Source organism: Crocodylus siamensis, chromosome 5 (assembly GCF_052110815.1).
Source record: "Crocodylus siamensis isolate JL-2025a chromosome 5, ASM5211081v1, whole genome shotgun sequence".
NCBI classification, from domain to species: Eukaryota; Metazoa; Chordata; order Crocodylia; family Crocodylidae; genus Crocodylus; species Crocodylus siamensis.
Window position 1 is genome coordinate 188,726,671 of NC_143399.1, and position 23,516 is coordinate 188,750,186.

At 42.2% G+C, this 23,516-nt stretch overlaps 1 protein-coding gene across 9 annotated transcripts in view; it reads right to left on the reverse strand.

Annotated features, from left to right (window-relative positions):
* ZMYND11 (zinc finger MYND-type containing 11) overlaps positions 1-23,516 on the reverse strand; it is a 178,393-nt gene that overhangs the window by 39,146 nt on the left and 115,731 nt on the right. For all 9 annotated transcript variants that reach the window (XM_090047563.1, XM_090047559.1, XM_090047555.1 and 6 more), the window contains one exon: positions 19,591-19,750. In XM_090047563.1, the coding sequence (XP_089903689.1) occupies positions 19,591-19,746 (156 nt within the window). In that variant the 5' untranslated portion in view covers positions 19,747-19,750. The remainder of the gene's footprint in view (positions 1-19,590; positions 19,751-23,516) is intronic.

Sequence of the window (23,516 nt, forward strand, 5' to 3'; positions counted from 1 at the left end):
ATTAAGTAGGAGATGTCAAAGATACACTGACAGAAAAATTAAGAGTAGCTAGAGGTTACAAATGTAACTATTAAGCCACTTCAGTGAATTAGGCAAAAGAAACAGCATCTAGAAATATTGCAAGGTACGCAAAGAAAACAGTAAATTAATCATTTTTCTAATAATCATTGGAGCACTAAGCTTCTATAGATAACTGTAACAATAAAACCATATTCAATAACTCATTTCTGCATAGATTTTTTCTTTTTAGAAAGCTACCTCACCTTTATGTAAACCAGTATGATATGTTAACTGGTCATTTCTTACCTGTTCATTTGGTTTCTCCATGTCCCTTAATGACAGCTCAGATACCAGGCATATGCCATTCTACTAGCAAATGGAGACAAGAAAAAAACAAAAACAAAACCTAAAACAAATCAAAAACTCCCCAAACCTCCAAAGTGCTAATAATAAAGATCCTTCAGAAAGGAGATCTTTTGATTTTGTTCCGTTATTCCTAAACCATCCAACCTATTGTTATTCTGCTGAACCCAAAAGGTTAGCCAAAATAAGGGGTCTTGTCAGTCATTTTCTTCAGTGGGAAAAAATGATGATGAAGTCAGGACTGTCTTGCCCCCGAGGGTCCTCTTGGCTGTTTTTCAAGGTAATGTTCCAAGTCCTTTCTGGCTGTCCCTTGGGGTTTTTTTCCCCCACTTCCTTTCTTTCTGTGTGCTTCTGCAGGGCTTCTGCCATTTCTCTCATCCGTCCACAGCTCACTACATTTTCATAGTTTCATAGTTTCTAGGGTCGGAAGGGATCTGAGCAGATCATCTAGTCTATCCCCCAGTCAAACCTGTCCAGAGTCCTGTTTGGCCTGGCATACAGCCTGTGTTCTTAGACAGTGGCGCCTATCTTCTCCATTAAAAGTTTATTTGCTCTTCATTTTTACCTCAAATGAAGAAGGGTGCTATCATATCCATCAGCTCCAACAAGGGTCACCCAACCACTATCATAACACCAGTTGAGTTTGTCTACCATCACGAGGGAATCCAAAATGGTGACATCCTGTTTGGCCTATTTCCAAACAGAAAGAAGTAATTTATTAATTAGAATTGATATAAGCTTGACTACTTATATACTGTTTTCTTCCAAGATGTTTTCACATCAGTAGCCCAAACTGGTTGTACTCCTATCCAAATCTCCTTGGAGACTTTTTCTCCTTGTCCAGTTTCCCTTCAACTTCTCACAAGGGTCTTCTTTAATAAATTCCCGATGAATGTCTATTATTTTGATGGACTCTGCTGCCTGAGACAAACCTTTTTTATTTCTAATGGAGAGGTTGTTAACGAAGCTGTAACATCTGCCCATTTCTCTGACTACTCTCTCAGGCTCTAGGGGCAGGTGCATTGAAGCGGTCTTCCTTTTAAGACCTCCCAGGGACTTGCCAGTAATTGGAATTTTGTCCCTGTGCCCAACTGTATCCTATATACCACTTCATTTATTCATTTATTATTTACAGGGTTACTCCAAAGTGTTATGCAACCTCCTTCTATAACTTGTGGAATCATACCACATGGAGCCCTTTCCCCATAAAACTTTAATTCAGAGAGAGAATCTTAATTTTGTCCACAGCTATCTTTAATTTTCCTCTAGTTAAGTGGTCCCTTCTCCAGTTTTGGATGATATATTCTCCACATAATCCAAACTGTCCAAGTCCCTTTGTTCCTCTTCAGGTTTTCCACATAGAAGATTTTCTGGGGTCCATAGCTCAGGCCAAACATGAGGAATCATGGAATATATTTTATAAATTCTTTGCTCTTCAGTAAGTCATCAAAAGGAATAGGGTATGTTGCTTTCAGCCCTTTGGTGCCGTTCTATACAGGTACCCAGGTAAAATCCTAAAGTGGGTCCAGATGGAGCACATGTGTGTTTCCCCAGGGACAGATAGCAGCATTACAAAGTTGTGTGGCTGCTACCTGTCCCTGGGGAACGCCCATGTATGCGTGCTCTGGCACGTAGCAAGTTGCCCCTGGTGAGGTGGGGAGGCTGGGGCCAGCACCTCGGGGCCTCCCAAGGCTCCAGCAGCAGTGAGCTGGGTGCATAGAGCCTGCCGGCAGCTGGAGTGTGGCTCTGGCCAGTCAGGCTCTGATTTCAGGTGGCACGTGCGCTGCTCCACTGCAAATTAGCAGCCCAGTAAATACCTTCATGTGTGCGCATGCGGTATGTAGCGCCGCAGATGGGTCTGCAGCACCACAAACTATACGTGTGTGCTCATCTGGCCTCGCTCCTAGAGTCCAACTGAAGGTGTTCTTCAGTCTGTTGGATTATGGTTGCATAGGACGCAAATCAAAAGAATCTTACAAATCAAGCTGCAACACTGTGGATTAGAAGTTCATCCCTTGAGCAGTTTGCAAGATTCCTGGGACACTAAATTGGGTTAAGAATACATTCTCTAGGAGCTCTACTATATTCACAGCCTCCTAGTTCCTCATAAGGGACACTCTGTATAATTCATGAATTGGTGCATAGATACCAATAAATAACTGCCAAACACTAGCTCAGGTAGAGGCCTAAACACATTAAAAGCACCTCTACTGGTCCCCCATGAGATCTTGCATCACAATTGCATCAAATTCCCTTCATCAAGTCTTTAAATTGCCAAAAAGGAATTTTATTTAATTAAGGTTTTTGCAACTCAAATGTTTCCCAAATGTCCCATTGTTTTGAAAACATTACAGCACCTGAGAACTTCTTTCTTCAGTGGCACAATCCATCACCACCCGGTTTTCCAATATGATAAACAATATTTTGTCTTTCAATTCCAAACTTTCCTAAAGTAATCAAAGCTTTATTGGTGATAGTTGAAGGTGATACTACAGTTCAGAGTACTTGCATTTGCCAAATGATTTTCTGGTCACACTATTTCAATATCAGAATCTTTCAGAGGCCTTTAGATGCTTTGCAGTCCACCTCCACTATTCCATTTTCACTTATTATGGGAAGAGAGGTGATAATTATCTGCTCATCATAGCAATAATTCTTCCCTTCAGCAGCCAACACCTTACTCCCCTAGTTCACGAAACACTGGATCCCAACAAAGCCATCTGCAAGCTGCCGTCCTGTATTCCTAAATTTATAACACCAGTGAACTGTCCGTTTGGACAACAACATTCCTCCCATACAAACAGTGATCGAAATGTTCTTGAGAGTAGTTATATATATATATAACTACTCTCAAGAACTCCTTTCAGGTTGCAATAAGTTATCTCCAGAGAATTTACAACTTCTGTTGTAATAAGTTATTTTTTACACAATTCTTTCTGATCTGGGGTCAAACCACACACACTAGTATCTGTGCCCAATATGAAAGAGATTTTCAAACAAAGGCTGGCCAAGATATAAGGCATCAGAGTCCACTCTGAACTGCAAATGCCAAACCATGCTCTGGTAACAAGTGAAACATGTTCCCTCTCTGGGAAGCCTTTCCTCACCCAGCACATCCAACAGTTTGACCATATTGGCAGCCCCACAAATAAAATAACTTTAACAGGACAAGAGTCTTCCAAAAGTGTCCACATCTGTGAGAGCCTGGGGAGATATGGCCAGTTCTGCATTACCTCTATGTTCTTTTTGTCTGTACACTCCCTTCCCCAATGAATGATGTGCCCAAGCTAAATTGCCTCTTGTTTGAAATACCTCAGGTTTTTTAGGTTCAGTTTTAATTAACAACTTGAGGCTTACCAAAGGCCATTTGTAAGTGTGACAGGTTCTACTCAGAGAAGCCAGCACAAAAAGGATATCATCTTGGAATAACAAGTACATTGAGAGAGACATGCCATTCAATTCCTTCTCCATTAGCCTCTCAGATGAAAAAGATGCACAACAGAATGTGTAAGCCACTACCCAAAGTTTCACGGACTTGCCCTTTGGATCCTGTTGCAATAACCAGTATTAAAAGTGCTAACTTTTAATACCCTGTGTGGAAACGCAACCTGATCTATACAGCAGTAGGGGTTAACTTTTTTGGCAGGCATGCCACAATTTAGTCCTACACCTTCCTTCCTATGCCTGATCTGCTGCTCTCATTACTATTTGTTGCCCTATCTGCCACTGTGCTGCCTGTCTTCTCCCCAGTCTGCTGCATGCCACTCCTACAGGCTGCCCATGCCACTTGGGCCACAGGTTAGCTATCCCTGTACTATAGTATCCAAAGCATCATCTGTTCATAGTACTGGATAAGAAACATGTGAAATTAATTAAATTATTTCATTACAGCCTACATAGACTGTAGATTGTACTGCCATAAGATTTTTCTTAACCAAAACTACAATGGCTAAAAAAAATGGCTGAAGGTATGATTATGTTTTCCTGATGGATTTCCTCAATGGCCTTCTTCCACCTTTGTTACTGGTATATGGTGACTGGCTGTTTAATGTTTTTCCACGGTATCAATCTTGTGTTGGATCAGAACTACTCATTCCTTACAAGAAAGACTCCTAGACTGTTCTGTCATTCTCCACTGAAGTGTAGCATTTCAGCTTCACTGACATGAATCTGGATTCTTTGCAAGGGCAAGTTTTGTTCCTGTGCGAGGCTGAGGGTTTGTGAATTAGGCAGGAGGTATATGCAGCTGTAGCAAACAGCTGGGGAAGATCATGGAGTTGCATCATGTGTTTGCTACAGCTGTTATTTCAAAGGGAACCACACTTCTGCAATCAGCTCTGCAGAAGCACTGTCGTGGCTCCACCTGAGCAGAGAAGTGGCACTCATTGAAGCAAAAGCCACACCAAGAAACTGAGCAATTTGTCTTTAGTTCAGGTTGCAAACTGCCCTGACATGAAAAATTCAGGTTTTATCAAACTGCCCTGGAACAGGTCCAACAGAAACTTTTGGAACTCACCTTTCCCCCTTGTTGTTTTCATCTATACCAGCAGTTACTAGATCCCGTGGTTCACATTTTATTATTCGTTGTTTACCTGAAATATTCAGCAAATGAACATGGATCCAACTCTGATTTCAGACCCAAGACTTTTGCAGCTAAAATTCTGGAGACCTTGTCTCAAATTAAGTCTCGCTAGTCCCCATAATTTCTCTGCTGGGAAGCTCCTATATGCTGCTGCCTCTGAAGGTGAGGTATGTTTTTCATTGTAAATCAACTGCACACAAAATATTTGCTTCACTGGGCCACATCTTTAAAGGAAATTTCCATTGACTGAATCTATAATACAGTTTTCCTGACATTTATCAACTCATGGATTTAATTAGCTATAATGAAATCCAAACCAAGTATTAGCTCATCTGCTACACAGTCTCCTTGATAAAATTCCAATTGTCCAAAGTTCAAAACTAATCTTCTGAATTTTTAGATGAGTACTGGTTCCCCAGGCATGTCCCTGTTTAAAGGCAATTTGGATCCCCTATTTCCTAGAGTTTCGAGTATGTCCAGCTAATAAATATTATATCTGACTCAGTGTCCACAACTTCCATGCATTTCACAGATCCTTTTATATAACCAATAGCAAGGCCTCTATATACTGCCCAAACCTTAAGAAAAACTGTGGAATGATCCTTGTCTCTCCAGAACTTTGACCCTTTAGCTTTTATTAGATAAAAGCGATGCTCTACATCCTGGCCAGCCTTATTATATCCAACACTCCTCCTTTTCATGTTCAGTGTTTTCACCACATCAGCCTCCCTGCATGTTTGCATTACTACCAATTCCTCTTCTTATACAAATCAGAGTTATCTTTTGCTCATTCCAAAAAGGGAGCATTTATAAAGCACATAATAATCTTCTACCTCCTTCGTTGCTTCCTCTTCTCTTCTTACCCTGCCGCAAAGAATTACTCAAGTTTCATGGCAAATTCCACAACCGCTCCAAGTGTCTTTTACTTCCTTTTCTTGAGGTTGAGCTACAAATCCAGGTCCAGCTGTGTATCTGTGTATTGACCTATTGCCAGTGTGTCCTGGAAGCATTTGAAATTATATCAAATAACAGGACTTCTGCAAAATTAGATGAAGTCTCTTTCCCTCTCCTTTCTACTTTTTACAAATAAAGTAGAGAAAGCTGTTGTGAATATCTGGACTTACCCACATCCTCTGGCTGGCCCTGTTTCTCATCTGGCTGACTTCCACAGTGGTCTTGACTTTTTGATTTTCTTCTCAAGATAATTTCACAGCTTTTCAACATAATTTATGCCTCTGTCACCTCTGTTAAGAAGTTTCAAGTTGACCAAAGCTTTCCTGCCCTTCCCAACTCCACAGAAAACACGTTGGTGCACTGCAGCTGAGTTGCTGGCCACCCCGTTGATCAGTCTTGCTATTCCAAGACAGAAGGTTAGCTGAGCGGCCCAGTCTCTCCAGTCACTTTGTAATGGCCTGTTCCCTGCCTGCCTTCTCTTAAACCTTTCTTGGGAAACCACCAGATGCTGCTTTAAATTCCTTTTGTGAAGGCTTCCGGTCTTGTTTTGAGTCCTTCTGGCTCTGTTTTCATTCCTTTGGCCCTGTTTGATTTCTCCAAGCACCTTCATTGTTTGTTCCAGGGGGGTTCAACAGAATCCAGCTCACAATTCACTCTCTTTAGAAACTGGATTGTATGCTTGCCACCAGAATTACTACTTCTGAACCAAACAATCTGCCAAAATGAGGTTGCTTCCATTAGAAAAAGAAATGAATAATGGATAAAGGGCTGCCTTTGATGCAACCCTATTTAGTTTTCTAAACATATACGTATAGCTTTGTTTCCCTGAGCATCTAGGAATCAAGTTGCAAAGAACAGGTTTTTTCTTCATAGTTCTAAGCCTCATTACAGCCAGCACACTACCTTAAAGAGCACTTTTGCCACTCTCCTCCGCACTTCAGAATAATACTACAAATGCTTACCTGGAGTTTCTTTGTTATCTCCTCCGTGCATTTCTGTGGTGTTGCTGCTTCTTCTCTCTCTCATAAACCCAGTTCCTTCAAACAATACCCACCCCTGTACATACACACATATACACACACACTTTTGGCCCTTATTAAGCTCCTTGTGCATATAGTTCAGATCCCTAACCCATCTTTCATATAGTTTGTGTTGTGGATGCTGCCTCCTATTGTTTCAGCTACTGTAATATAAGGAAATTTTACTGTCTGTTCACATTTATCCAGAACAAAGGGTAGCTGTTATGCTCACCAACTTCAATGAGGTTTCACAACACGTTATTAAGACACCTAGGGACAGATTCTCTTCCACCTATTGGGTGTTTAAGTGGCTTTAATAATCAAGTGCAATTCTAGTCTACCCTGTTCAAGTCCCTGACAAGGAAGCAATGCATCTACTTTTGTAATGCATCAAAATTTTACTCTTAAGATTGAGTTATAAAAAAGCAGCAGTTAGTAACTTATTAACTATTTTCAGGGACTCAAGCAAGGTGGAATAGGGTCACACCTAGGTGCCTGCATCCATGTATGTGTCTAACAGATGGAACAGAATCTGGCTCACAGTTTCCAATGACACGTGAAACTCTGGATCTGTACAAAAAAAAAGCAGTAGGGTGTTTCTGGGCTGGCCTGAAAACCATGGAATAAACTACGATGCACATTTTCAAAAGAGGTTCATAAAGGACTGAGCTACATGACAATCAATAGAAACCATATAGTTAATTTTTTGTGCACCAATGTGAAAAATTTACCCTCAAATTAGCAAGTAAATTATCATTTTCCAGCTCTTAAGTCAGTACTAACATCCTGTAAGACGTGAGAACTTCATCAACACTGCTAAGTTGTTACAAGTATCAGGAAAAAAATGAGACAAACTCCAGCATACTAGATTAAAGTATTAAAAGTACAGCTGCCAAAGCTCTTCTGAGAGAGCATGGAAAAGATGTTCCAGAGACTGTTTTACACAGTTTTGAAGAGAAAGCGTCATCTTTTTCTGCCTACGGGGTGGAGGTGACGAGTTAGAAAGATCCTTGATACAAGAAAGGATCTCCTAACATAAACACAGACTCAAATCCAGTATGGCACCAAAGCTTCAGAAGCTGTTGAATTTTTCCTAAACTTCTATTTTGTTAAGATACAGAAGGCCCTTTCCAGTATGCAGTATTCAGTACACACAAGCACTTGCTTTCTTATATTGTGGAATGAACAAAAAAACAAACAAATGGGAAGCTGGAAAAATTGGAACAGAAACAGAGAACAGGCTTATTCCTTGCTTAATAGTGTCATGATGAAAAGCCAAGGATCCCTGCACAGGATGGCTCCATATAATATCACTTTCCTGCCACAGTAAATGGTTGAAGATTTCAACATCTTCATTAATGATGTGGACACTGCTGTCAGGAGCAGACTGGCCAAGTTCACTGATGACACCAAACTTTGGGGTAAAACGTCCATACCTGAGGACAGGATGGTGATCCAGGCTGACCTTGACAGGCTTGGAAAACAGGCGGATGAAAACCTGATGACCTCCAGCTCTGAAAAATGCAAGGTACTCCACCTTAGGAAGAAAAACCCACAGCCTGCTTATAGGTTCGGCAGTGCTATGCTTGCTATCACCACGGCTGCAAGGGACCTGGGGGTCATGATTGACCACAAGATGAATATGAGCCACCAATATGATGTTGCAGCCAGCAAAGCGAGCAAAACTCTGGCTTACATCCATAGATGCTTCTCTAGCAAATCCCAAGATATCATCCTCCTGCTGTACTTGGCCTTGGTGAGGCTGCAGCTGGAGTACTGTATCCAATTCTGAGCTCCACTATTTAAAAAGGATGTGGAGAAGCTTGAAAGAGTGCAGAGGAGAGCCACATGCATGATCAGACGACAGGAAAACAGGCCTTATGAGAGGCTGAGAGCTACGGGAGTTCAGCCTGGAAAAGCACAGGCTCAAGGGGGACCTGGTGGCTGCTTATAAGTATATAAGGGATGTACATCAGGATCTGGGGGAACAGCTGTTCACCAGAGCACCCCATGGGATGACAAGGTCAAACGGTCACAAACTTCTCCAAGACTGTTTCAGACTGGACATAACGAAGAACTTCTTTACAGTCCAAGCCCCCAAGACCTGGAACTGACTGCCGCCAGAGGTGGTGCTAGCACCCACTCTGGATTCCTTTCAGAGTCAATTGGATGTTTACTTTGCTGACCCCAGCTGACTTCCTGCCCCTGGGGCAGGGGGCTGGACTCGATCTTCCGAGGTCCCTTCAAGCCCTGTCTATGAAAATCTATGAAAATGAAAATTTTTAAGGTTAAAGAACTAACCTGAGACCTTTCTCAAGAGTTAGGAAGGTTCACTGGGTCAAGTTTAATTACATGATAAGATCCTATGTGCTCGAAAGGCAGTAGTGTTTTTGGCTTTTACTGTTAAACTATTCTTAAATTTGTCACTCAGGTAAGAATTCACAGTATTCCACATTACTTTTTTAGGCAAGTAAATGGCTGATATACAAGGAGTTAAAGGATTTGACATCTGTGGCCACAGGTGATAGAGTTACAAGCAACAGTCTCAAACTTCAGCAGAGGAAATTTAAGTCGGAGATTAGGAAGAACTTTCTTACTATGATCTTGTCAAGCATTGGAACAAGCTGGCTGTGCAAATTCCGTCCCTGGAAATTTTCAGGAGCATATCAGACAAATAATTGACTAGGATGGTTTAGTCAGGGATGATCCTACCTTGAAAAGTGGGCTAGACGAGGTGACCTTATGAGATCCCTTCAAGCCCTATGATCCTACGAATTGTCTGTATTTGCATAAATGCACAAAAATGCTCCAGGTTCAGAAAGTATTTGTACACTTGCAAAAGTATGCAAGTCGTTTGTGGAGAAAATCTCTTACTTTTCAGGCACTCTGGATCAGCTAAAATCTTCCTGAAGAACTGAGCTGTGGTCTGCCAAGGAAGATGGGAAACCAGAGAGAATGATTTAGGGAAATTCAGTAGTTCCAGACTCCAGACATCTTGAGCCATATTTGGTCTGAATCTTACAGTGTTTTGAAAAGTTTTGCCAAACAGGAGACAAAAGATAAGCAGTAGGTTGAACTTTCAAGGAGGAGAGATCACATACATCCCTGGAGTTAGCAAGTCATCAAATGGAAAGAGCATCTCTAGCTTTCCATTGAACTAGGAGACTTTCTGGAAAGTTTTTGTCCAAAGGTTTACCAGTTGGCTACAATGCTGGAGAAATGCCAACCATGGCAGATGCTATTCCCTTGGCTGAATCTGTCTATTTCATATAGGACTTTAGATTCTGGGCAATGGGGATGGGTAAAAGGAATACAAAATTCCTTTCAACACACAAAAAGACTGTTAAGTCTTGGGTGATGAGCTTTTTCTCATGTCCTCTGATGGTGAGTGCATACTAAATTATCATTTTTACTTGAATATACCACAAGGTTTTCTCCCACAATCAGTACCTTATTAAGTATATTCTCTCTCATTAGACTCCTGATAAAATAAGCATGGGTTCAATAGAATGGAAACTACTACAAAGTTGATTACATGCAGCCAACACTGAACATGACTATAAAACGCATGGCCTGTACTGGGCAAACATACCGATGGGAACCTGCCACAAGGAAAGGTTACTACAGCCCACCAGAGTAAGATACATGGTAGCGCTCATTATGCTCAGTCCCCCTCAGTGCTGACTCTTTTTAAAGTCATGGTAAGCCACTATACTGAATATTCTTTTTACCTCCTCTTCACTCCCACAGGGATCTGTGCCTTTCTTTACCATTTCCAATGATTCCTGTTCCTTCACCAGCCTTAAATGGCAAACATCACCAAATGGGACTCCAAAGAGTTCTGCCAGAATCCCTCTGTTGCCCCATCTCTCAGCCTGTTGCATATGATTAGCCACCCCCATGCTCCATGAGGTGGAGCTGGACCAGGTTGCCCTGTGCCTCATCTGCATATCACTTTTTGGAGGTTCCCAGGACTCCTGACAAAAACACCTGGTTCCAGTCATAAGTAAGTGGCTAATTAGCACATGGCTCCTTTGTGAGAGTATCTGGAGTACACACACATACTGAGCAGTGCTAAGCTGTGGGGTCACCATGGCTTGAAATATCATTGACCCTGCTGGGGCCCAGTCCAATGAACTATATGGTACTCATCATGCATAGTTTGTCCTATATTTAAGTCAGTACAAAAGCTTAAAAGCATGTTTATGGGGTCCCTGTTCTAAAACTTACAGCAGTTTGAAAAAGATAAAATGCATCAATTCTCAATGAACCAAGCCTATGGATACCCTACATCAATGTTTATTTCAAAATCAATGTTTTCAAATTTGCCCCTCACTCTCACGTGCACAGAGGGACCAGGGTCTGACAGCAAAATTGGAGGGAAGGAGCTGCAAGTAGAAGACACTGGATAGGGCAGAGGGGAAAGGGGCCACCTGACACCCCACAACATGGAATTAGTTTCCTTGCTGTAACAGTGGTAGAGGGACAAATTCAAGACAAACCTCCAATAATTAGACTGTATACCTGGAAAACTGTAACAGTTTCATACATTTTCCATATACAGAATCTAATTATGCAAGGGTTATCTTATATTCAGGGTCATTTTATATTTGAGTAAATATGGTAAATAATTCTTCCATGTAGCTGGCCAGTGAACCACCCTCCATCTATCAAGAACTGGCATGGCCACTATGCTATAAGGGTAATGAAACTATCAGGTAGAAAGAAATGTGGTTCTGGAATCAAGGATATGCAGAGCACCTTAGAGCTGATATGACCAATGGCTATGGAGCCAAAATTTGAATGGTCACATTAAAAGAAATAGCAAACAAAAAAAATGACATGCCTGCAGCAAAGGGGTACTAGCATAGGGGTACTGGCAACTAGAAAAGACCTGCACAACTGAAAACACACTTGCGTGTTATCAAAACTGCCTGAACCACAGAGATGACTTAAGCTTTCATTTTCACAGTCATAGTTTCAGAAGAATAGCTCACTTACCTGATGACTCAACCTAGGCCTAGGATGAGAGAACTCTATTACAACTATTTATTCAGGAAAGAGTCTAGAAAAGACTGCTAAAAAAATCTTCAGGCTCACTCCCCTTCTGTGTACATTTGTCTTCTTACAAAGACCCTCTCTCTGAAAAGCAGTTGCTAGAATCACCTACTATTTCATTTGTGGAGGTTCAAGGAGCCATAACTAGTTCAAAACTGAACCAATTTGTATAACCTTGGCAAGCAAGATGGTATCCGCTCCATCCAAGGACATTTTAAACAGGTTATACCACAACCACAGTGCTCTTTTCTAAGAAGCTGGTGCTTCCAAGAAAGCATGTGGACCATTGGCATGAGCTTTTGACCTAAGGTTTAATCTTCTGGGGATTTCCTCAGAACTGTCTCCAAAATTTCAAAACTCTTGGCAGTGCTACAGCCCTGGATCATAGAAACTGGTAAAGAAAAACAGAGGAAGATCAAAGATATGGAGCTTGTCCAGGCATACTTCAGACCCAAAGTTATCTGGAGTCACTCTGAGTAAGTACCTTTATTTTCCAAATATAACTATGGTGTTTCACTCTTTATTTCAAATACCATAAAACCTCCAAAAGTTAGCAAGTCAGTATGTATTGTGTATAAGCAAAATGCTATGCTTTCATGTATGCTGGCAATACTAAAGCTAATGAACTGTCACCAACTCTATACTAAACTAACAAATATTTACAAGGGAAGAGTCTGAGGGAAAGTGATGTGGAGGTATCGGGGGGCTGAATGTTCAGAGTAGGGATAAAAAACAAAACCAGAATTAGCCAGCCAAGGGAGCTGCCACCATTTGTTCGAGAGCAATTAACTGAACACGATTGACTCTTTATTAAACCATGACAACTCAGAAGCATCACCTTCTTCCTGCGACTGCTATCTGAATGGTACAGAAACAGTGCAAAGACAGAGTCAAATAGAGAGCCTTTCTGGTTTGCACCAGCAACAAAGTTTGTTGCTACAAAGCCAATTTCAAAACCAGTGTGAAGGGTGTAGTGGTTACTGGTCTAGTATGTCAACTTGATCTGTCCTAGCAGAACAACTTCATTCTAGGTAAAATAGTATCATTTGGTTTTAAGAATAAATATAAATTGATTTTTTCTTTAAATTGAGAATACTGCGTGTCTACTTGGCATTGGTTAGGCCTAATTTCGACTACTGTGGGACCATCTACATGTTCATTAATGCACTTTAAGTAATGCCCATTAAATTCAGTACCTCTATTTTGAGGTGCTAGAAAAACACGCATTAGCCTATTCTAATATGCATTAGCTAAACAGCACATTTATTGTGACGCTTTAGTGTGCATTAAAATAGACTAATGCACATTAAAATGCATGTGTAGACTCACCCTGTGTACACTTTTGGGTTTCACATTTTAAAAAGGACATGGAGAAGTTAGAAAGGGTCCAGTGGTGAGCAACAAGAATGACCAAAGGCTTGGAAGGCAAGTCATACGAGAAAAAACTGAAGGAGCTAGACATATTCATCTTGGGAAAAAGGCACTTAAAAGGGGACGTGATAGCAGTCTGCAAATACCTGAAGGGCTGCCATAAAGAAGAGGGGAAACACCCTTTTCTGTATTGCTAATGAGACTAAGATATGGACCTATGGGTTGGAGCTGCAGCAAAGTAGGTTTAGTTTGGGTATCAGGAAACACTTGTTCACTATTGAAACAGAGAGGCAGTGGAACAGACTGCCTATGGAAGTTGTGGGCTCTTCATCAGTAAGGTGTCCAAGATGAGATTTGGACACCCAATGGTCAGGGATGATTTAGGAATAGGTCTGTGCCTATGTTCTACTATGAGTATTTCCCATGCTTCTGGGCTCTGCTGGGAAGAGCAGTGGGGGCTGGGAGAGAATTCTGCACCCCTCACAGCCCCCCTTTCTGTCACGTGTCAGGGAGGTTTTTTTAAGCTTTCATCAGAGGCTTTGGTTGCAGCCAAGGATGGGGATTTTGACTGAGGTGTGCTAAAGCTTCTGCTGGGACTTTAACCAGAGGTTTCTGGCTAGAGAGTCTTGCCTCTGTGCTCAAGATTAAACCAAAATGCCATATTTGGGGTCAGAAAGAAATTTTACCCAACAATCTTTTACCCCACAATCAGATTGGCACAGACTCTGGGGGTTTTCATCTTCCTCTGTAGTGTGGGGGGGGAGGGTGTAGCCCTCTTCTTGGGATCTCTTGCATGTATATTAACAAACCTTACAGCAGCAGACCACTATGGTTCCCCCACTTTATCTGCGTCAGGTTAGGGTGTTATGTCTTGTGTTGTGTCAGGGCTGACTTTGTAGTTTTGCAAAGAGATTACACAATGCGTCTGAACAGGATGATTTGCATAGGAATGATCCTTCCTCAGGCAGGGGGCTAGACTAGACCTCTGGAAGTCCCTTCCATGCCTACTTATCTATGATTCTATGTGTTTCTAAAACTGATTACCTATGGAGAAGAGTTAATATTTCAAGCATTATATATAACCTCTGTAAGATCCACCTTTAGAAAAAATCACAACATTTTTAAGTTAGTAAAAGGAGCGTCTATTTGTAATAAGCATGGCAGACCAGCTTTTAGGACTTTATTGCCAGTCAAAGAGCCAAAAGGTACCTCTGATACAATTCCTCTGATTTTACCACGTTTGCACAAGGGGTGATCCAGATCACTAGCTTTTCAGGATATGAATAAACAAAATTTTGTTTAACTGACAACTGATATTTAAGAACATTCATTAATCCTCTTTTGCCAAGAACTACCTTGCCAGGTCATGTTCTCTATTATATTAACTCAGTGATTTTCAAAGGGTTTGCTGCAAAAGAGTGAGGGAAGTATGTTGTGAGATTCCCACATGAGGAGGTTAATGCTTTCCTCCCTGGTCTGACACCCTGTCTGCCCCAGCTACTCCAGCAGTGCCTGCAGCTGCTCCTCTGGGGGCTGTATCTGCTGCTACCTTCCCTTGCCCTTTTCTGCCTCCAAGGCAGCCCGTGTTAGACTCTCCACCTACCCCCCTAATTCTCTCAGCAGTATGCTCTGCTGTGAGCTATTTGCTTACTGTTCCTCCAACATTTATACTCTGCCCTTGATTAGAAGTTGCGGAGGAAACACAGACAGTGAAAAGGGCCAGGCACAGCAAGGTGGGGTCCTGCCCCCTCCACCCTTAGTTGGTACCAGATAGGTATATATTTAGAGAAGATATGGAGGGGGCCTAGAGGTTAAAAAAAGCTGGGAATCACTTACCTAATCTCAGTGATTTTCCACAGGGGTGCCTTGAATTCAGAAATGTTATGGAGAAGGGAGCTAGAGGTCAAAAAGGTTAAGAACCACTGGGCACATCTACACATGCTATTAATGCAAAGCAATTTCTACCCAGGAGAACTTTTAAATCTTTTCTCCTATGCCTGATGAAGGGTGTTTGTGTCCGAAAGCTTGCAATTGAAGAATTTTTTTTTGCAAAAATCTAGTTGGTCCAGTATATCACCTTTACCACACGCCCTGATTGCTAATGTAAAGCAATAAACTCTGACGCAGTTCACACCAGAGTTTATTGCTCCCAGGCACCGCATTTGCATGTGTACCCGGTACTATAGCACAGTGAGCCAGGGTGGAGCAACCCCAGACGACAGGGGGCCCCAGAAGTCAGCCTGCTAGCTCAAGGCTGCTCTGACCTGGTTCAATAAGCTAGTGAGGGGCTGGCTAGGGCATGAGCCAGCCCTGTCAGCATGTACATGTAAATTGAGGCGGCATACGTTGCTCCACCACAGGATAGTACTTGTACCTGCCAGTAGTATCCTACAGCAGAGTTCATTAATTTACGGTGGCCTAATACTCTGTACATCTAGATGGTGACGTTTTACTGTGGAGCTAATTAGTCAGCTCTGCAGTAGACGTGCCCACTGGTACAGAGACTAATCTTTTGCTTAAACAAAGATGTATTTGGTATCATTTTGTTAACAGTACACCTCAGCACTGGTATGATTTCCTGGCGGGAGAATGGAATATCTTTGAAATGCATTGCAAGCGCACATACCCACACACACGTCCACGCACACATGCACATCTTTTCCAGTGTAAGAATGAAGTGTATGACCAATTTTAACCCAGAAAAAAAAATGTGCCCCTGATATTAAAAGTTTGGGAAATGCTACACTACCTGAAACATTAGAATCATTTTTAAGGATTTAAATCAGTGCCAAAATGGTTCATAAATCTCCACACAAGAAAATCTGGCCTTGTTAAAAATAATTAAAAATAATTCTAAAGAATTAGTTCTGGTTTGGCCACTGAATTAAAAAATATTATTAAATAATTTAATTTGTGGTGGACCTGAAATGGATTTTTTTGGTGCCAAAAGAGTTTTGTTTGGGGCATTTTTAAAATAAAAGCAAAGGACAGTTGGAAATAAGGACCTAGATTAATAAGGGGCATATGGAAGGAGAGGTGGTAGTGGCTCTATCAGCTCAGTTCCCATCTAAATTCAAGTCACTGCTATGAATCAGACAGAGGTGCAAACCTTATAACATCTATTTAGCATCTTACCACTCTAATCCTAACTCGGCCTGTTGTATCTAGGATTAAAAAGAATTTACGGGTTTGCTTCCTGGACACTACAAGCTGTGCAAAGAGTTAAAATGAAGCCTTGGAGATGCCCAGTAAACTATCATTACCTGAGGTTAAGGGTCAAATTTCTTTTGTAAGAGGTGAGGACAATATTAGTGCCTAAAACAAGGCAAGGAGTTACACTGACTTAGGTATTAATGATCTCGACTATAGCATGAAAGACATTGTTTGAAACTAAATTCCTGGCAAATAACTAAAAGAGAAAATGATCTTCAATCATTTTGTTTAAAACCATTTGCATATATCTGTAATATGAGAATGCATTTTGAAAAACTGGTAACTGCCTAGTGCTTACAACATCTGCCACCCAAGTGAACAAATTGGAAACTGGACAAACGGAGGCATTACAAACACAATTACTGCTTTTACAAGAATATTTTTCGTAGGACTCCACCTTTACAAATGTACTCCACTGAATATATTTTCTTATCAATTTGGAATTTAAGTTTGTTAGTAATAAAAATACTGGAGAAAAGTGAACATGCTTCACTTTTATACTGAAAGTTTTATTCAGAAATCTTTATAATTATACTTTTTCTTGTTTTTGGCATTTTATCAGGCTATTTTCTTTTTTAGATATTACCATAAAAAGTTACCACTAAAGAAAAAAGCTTTCCCATGGTGTGTCAGGCTCCTATACCTTGGCAGCTCCTAACAGTGTCTAACAGTGTTTCTAAATGCACTGAAATCTGCTTAAAGACTAATCTTAATATAGTTTCACAGACCTTTACACTTCACCCTAAAGGTGTGGAACATTTAGCCTGTGACAGAACTTTGAAGCATATGACAGAATTTTAACTGTTCAGATAATATGACATTATTAAGAGTGTCTTTATTATGGTTCACTGTAAGTTTCCTGGAGAGAGTAATTTATTTTTGCACACACAGGCAACTAATATCACAGGTTATCAAACAATAATTATGTTCCATGTACAGCAGCTACTTTATAATTTGTTTAATTAAAAATTATTATGAAAAGTGATCAGTCCACATTATGTAAGAAGACCAACATGTTCAAACATTTTGGCTGTCGCCAGTTAGACAGCTTATTCATACTTAGGCAAGTAGATGTGTTGGCATAGATACTCAGCACCTCTGACTCTTAGCTTACTTATGTGCTATAAGATGGCGTTAGGCCTAAATCCTCTAAAATTTAAAAGGATTTATCAAATGATTTCAGTATGACAATGAGTTTCTTTGTTAACTCAATGAAATAATTTTCATCACCAATTCCAAGTGCCTACAAAGCCTATTGAATTTGTTAAGAGTCTTCCCATGACTTTGATAGGTTTTGGATCAGGTTCTAAAACATAATCCTGGCATCTGCTGAGCAAAGCCAGTTCCTAGTGATGTCAGCCGAACTGAGCGGTCAAGCCGCACACAGGATCTGCTTTTAAATTCTGTTTGTCCAAAACACATTTTACTGACTCAGTTCTGAATGGTGCTGAAATCAACATGGCTACCTGGCTATTTGCTTACTATTCCTCCAACATTTATACTCTGTTTCATGATGACACCATTCCTTTTTGCACCAGCATATTCCCATCATGATTTCTCTGGGCTTGTCCTCACTGTAAAGTTAACTCAAGTCCTATTCATACATAAAACACTGAACTGGAAGGGCACAATTGTGTTTTTAACTTAAATTGTGTAGGTTACAGCCCAAAGCCTAACTCTTCAGAGGCCACATTATACTGTACTGTGGCCACTCTCACTTGAGTTAGGCTCATGAGAAGTTCCCTGGAGTGTACATATTATGAATTCACTATGCAATGAAGACTCTGCCTGAGTATGAAACACAACAGACTTGTTATGAGCTTACACGTAAGGGGCTGTGTAAGACTGCACCTAGTTTCTGTTAGCTGTTGCTACTGGAATAAGGGAAATGTCAGCATGGTTTAAATGACATGTTAAGACTTGTGAGGCTTTTTATTTTTATCCCCTAGCAATGGAATAGCAAAAATAAGTTTTATATGTACTTTAAAATCTAGCCTGAGAGTGTTTAATGAGATTAAAGAGAGCACCTTAACAGTGACAAAGTGCATTAAACTTGGGTTAGCATAATTTAGGTTAGCATAAATAGCATAATTTTAAGTGTAATACTTTCCATTATTCATACTATTAAATTTTGCATTTCTACCATCTTAAACAACAGCCTACTCTGTTTCACTTTCAGGTTGTCATTCTCTGCAAAAATAACACAGTGTTTGGGATGGGAATAGTTCAGAGGGACCACTGTTAGCAGACACTTAGTGTGTTCCATTTCATATACACAAGGATGGAGGACACATGATTTTAATGCCTTCACATAGCTTTGTACGTATTTAATTGGATTTAAATATACACTTTATATGTTTGTTGAAGCAATTTTTGGAAGCCTAGAGCTAATTTTCTAAAAATGTTCTTGATAGACTGCCAGATTTCTTCTAAACATCTGGAACAACACAGCTCGTGTTGTTATTCAGATACACCTATATACACATACATATATAGATGTGTGTATGTGTATGTACGTGCACACACATATAACTTTTCCTTGAAAGGGACTAGAGGGACTCATTTTTTCTCCCTTGGATTCAAAGTAAAACACCATCAATCAACTCTCCCTTTTAAAAAAATCTTATTAAAGAGATGTATTGCTTTAAGGATCTCTCTGGATATTTGAAGATGTCAGAGGAGACCAAGCGATACCAGTAACATTACAATGAATGTCTCCACATTGGACCATGGGAGAAGTGAAACTACATAAGGGTATGGAGTGACTGAGTTACATTTTATAAGGCCATTGGCAGAATTTTATGATAGCAGAGGCAGAGCTCCACAAGAAAGACTTTCTACTGAATAAGGAGGACTTTAAATAAAAGCTTTTCAGTGAAATATCTGAATAGTAAAACTAAGCTTGTGAAACATTACTTCACTGCTCATACATAGCACCAATAGAGCATCTATAAATAACTTAATAGAAATGCAAACAGGCTCCATTTCAACATTGTAGAAAATTTAATTTCTGATACATATTATACTCACAATCTCATCTCCTGGCAACCAATATCCTTCTTGTTCAATACCAGCTTTTGATCCCTTACACCCCACAGTCAGGGTTTCAACAATAAGACCATCTTTGACGGCTAAGCTCAGTTGACGTGTGGTCTCTTTTGGATGCATGCCGTGGACTCGAGACATATACCTGAATGTCAAAAGACAAAGGGAAACCTTGAGTAATGGTCTTATATTCACATATTACCATTCCCCCATTTACAGGTAGGACTAAATAAATATACAGTTTATCAATTGATTTACAACCATAGCAGTTGCCAAGTTTGGGTTTTTTTATAAAACTTCTGTAATATTATCCCTTCATCCCAACTTCTTTTTCCTCCAGTATATTCTCTTCCACGTACAACAATATAACACAATGGTATATTGCAGAGGCAAGGGTTTTTTAGTGACATCTTTTATTGGACCAAATGTATATTTGGGAAAGAAATTTGACAGGCTTTCGAGCACAAAGCACTCTTCTTCAGATCCTGCTTCTGAAACCCTGCCAAATGTTTCTTGGATAATCACAGCTTCAACAACACACTTGGCAAATTTGCAGATGACACCTAGTTAGATGCTGTATCATAGGGGTCAGCCACCTCCGGCACGCATGCTGAGCATGGCACATGAGGCCATTTTCCTTGGCACGTGTTGGGGCCAGGGAGGCAGCAGTTGTTTGCAGCTTCCTAGCTGCAGCAGGCCCCAGCTCTGGGTAGCTCAGGGGTGGGCAAAATATGGCCCGCGGGCTGAGTCCAGCCCACAAGGTCACTCTATCCAGCCCACGGGGCCCCTAAAAAATTTAGAAAATTAATATTTACCTGTCTTTGGTTCCTGAAAAAAATTACAGGAACCAGGGGCAGTAGGACCCAGGGGAGGCCCAGCAGACTCCCACAACAGCAGGGCCTGCCCAGCCCCAACCCCATAGCCGGAAGCCCCAGCAGGGGCTTGTGGCCTGGGACCATGTGGCTGCACCGGCACCATGTGGCTGCACCGGCACCAGAAACTCAGGTAAGGGGGGGAGGAGGGGACAGGGAAGGAGTGCAGGGAAAAGTGAGCAGGCACAGGCAGCCCCATGTGGGCTGTGAGTGGCTGCAGTGCAGGGCACCAGGCACAGGGCAGGTGAGGTGTCATTTTTCCTGCGCTCAGCACCAGCTTGTAACCGCTCCTACTACTGGCCTGGGCCCCGTGCCGGCTCTGGGCTCACCCTTTGGGGCTGCACTGCGGTGGCAGCAGCTGCAGTCCCCGCCACTTGCTGCGCTGGGCACCGTTTGCTGCTGCTGCCCACCTGGGGCTCATGTGCTGGCCTGGCGTGGCAAGTGAGGGGACCACAGCTGCTGCTGCCATGCACAGCCCCCGATGGGTGAACCCAGAGCTGGCACGGGGCCCAGGCTGGCAGTGGGGCTGGGTTACAAGCTGGTGCTGAGTATGGGAAAAGCGGCCCCTCTGTGCCTGGTGCCCCGCACTGCAGCCACTTGCAGCCCACGTAGGGTTGCCTATGCCTGCTCACTTTTCCCTGCACTCCTTCCCCGTCTCCTGTGACCAGGGCCCCATGCTGCAGCCACTCACAGTCCATGTGGGGCTGCCTATGCCGGCTCAGGACAGCCCTACATGGGCTGCGAGTGGCTGTACCAGGGAGCGCTGGCCATGGGGTGGAGGGGCCGTTTTTCATCGTGCTCCTTCCTCCCCCTCCTTACCTGAGTTTCTGGTGCCAGTGCAGCCACATTGTCCTCCATGCAGGTGGGGGCAGCAGCAAGGGGGGGCACAACCCTGTGCTGCTGCCCATGCTGCTCTTGTGCACACAAGGGAATTGTGGCAGGGCAGCAGGGAGCTAGAAGCAGGCAGCTTTTTGTGCCCCATGCTGTGCTGGGTTCCAATGCTGCTTTGCAGAAGTGGCGAGGGCAACACAGCAGCGAGCACTGCCAATACGCACTGCCTCTCCAGAGCCTGGGGCCGGGTCTGGGAGGCAGCTGTGGCTGGGGGAGAGAGGCAGCAGATGTTTACAGCTGGCCTAGGTTCTGGGTAGGTGCTGACAGCTACTGAACCTGGGCTGGGGGGGCAGGGGCCTTGGCTGGGGGGCAGAGGCACAAGCAGGGCATCCTGCCATGTACTCCCTGCCCTCATTTTCTTTTTCTGGCATGCTGGCGTTCCAGCACCTTCCAAGGTAGGCATTGTGGGGGTTTTCAGCGGTCTGGCCAAAAAACGTTGCCTACCTCTACTGCATCATATACTCCAGGGAGAAGGGTTACAGTCCATAATGATTTGAATAGGTTGTAGAAATGGTCCATAATCAATCAGATGAGATTCAACAAGGACAAGTGTAAAATCCTGCACTTAGAATGGAATAATTGCATTCATAAATACAGACTTGGGAGTGAACAGCTAGGCTGTAGTACTGCAAAAAAAGGACTTGTGGGTTACAGTGGACCATAAGCTAAATATAAACCAAAAGCGTGCTCTTGTTGCAAAAAAAAAAAAAAAGCCAACAGCATACTGGGATGCATCAACAGGAATGTCACTTGCAAATCAAAGAAAGTGAGTCTTCCACTGTACTGAGCACCAGTTAGGCCTCACCTGAATTACTGTGTCTTGTTTTAGGCTTCACACTTCAAGAATTATGTGGACAGTTTGGAAAGAGTTCAATGCAGAGCAACAAAAATGATTAGGTGTCTGGGAGGCAAGACTTATGAGGATAGGAAAAAAAAACTAGGGTAATTTAATCTGCAGAAAAGAAGACTGAGGAAGGATTTGATAGCCTTCAAATACCTGGAAAGCAATTAGAGAGGATGGAAGTGTGTTTTTCTCTGTGGTTCTAGCGGGCAGGACTAGGAGCCATAACCAAGTTGCAGGAGGGGAAATTTAGGCTGGAGGTTAGGAAGAACACTGATTATGAGTAGTCAGACATTGAAACAGGCTACCTAGAAAAACTGTGGAATCCTCCTCCTTGGAAATTTTCAAGAGCGGGTTAGATAGACACTTGAATGGGATGGTTTAGTCAAGGATGATCCTCCCTTGATCAGGGGGCTGGATTAGATGATCTCATGAGGTCCCTTCCAGCCCTTCTCTCCTATGATCCTGTGAGTGCTCCAACTGTATTGTTGTGGAACTTCCTCACTGAATATTCTCAAAGCTAACTATTAACTAGCAAATGGTATTCTTAGCCACTTATCAGATATAAACACAATTTTGTATTTATATTCCTGTTCCCACAAGAACATTGTGATTTACATACTATCACACTATGAAACTGTTAATTCCAGGGATTTTACTGCCACAGACCATAATACTGAATGAGGTTCGGAATGCGAGATACCACATTAATTAATTTGAAAGAGGCAGTGATAAGTGCAACACAATCACTGATTAAGTCCTCCCACTTTACTCGGCCCTGGTGAGACCACAGCTGAGCCCCCCACTTCAGGAAGGATGTGGAGAAGCTTGAGAGAGTCCAGAGGAGAGCCACTCGTATGATCCATGGCCTAGAGGAAAGACCATATGAGAAGAGGCTGAAGGACTTGGGACTCTTCAGTCTGAAGAAGAGAAGGCTCGGGGGGGATCTGGTGGCAGCCTACAACTTCATAAGAGGGGTACATCAGAACCTGTTCACCAGAGCTCCCCAAGGGATAACAAGGTCTAATGGCCATAAAGTCCAGGAAGGCCAGTTTAGACTAGACATAAGAAAAAATTTCTTTACAGTCCATGTGTCCAAGGTCTGGAACAAACTCCAGCCCCCCAGAGGTGGTGCAAGCACCTACTCTGAACTCCTTCAAAAAACAGCTGGATTTATTTCTTGTTGGGGTCACTTGATCCCAGCTGACTTCCCACCTACAACGGGGGGGGGGGGGAAGGGAATCTTATGAGGTCCCTTCCAGCCCCTAATGTCTATGAAATCTATGAAATTCATGCAGTGTATATGA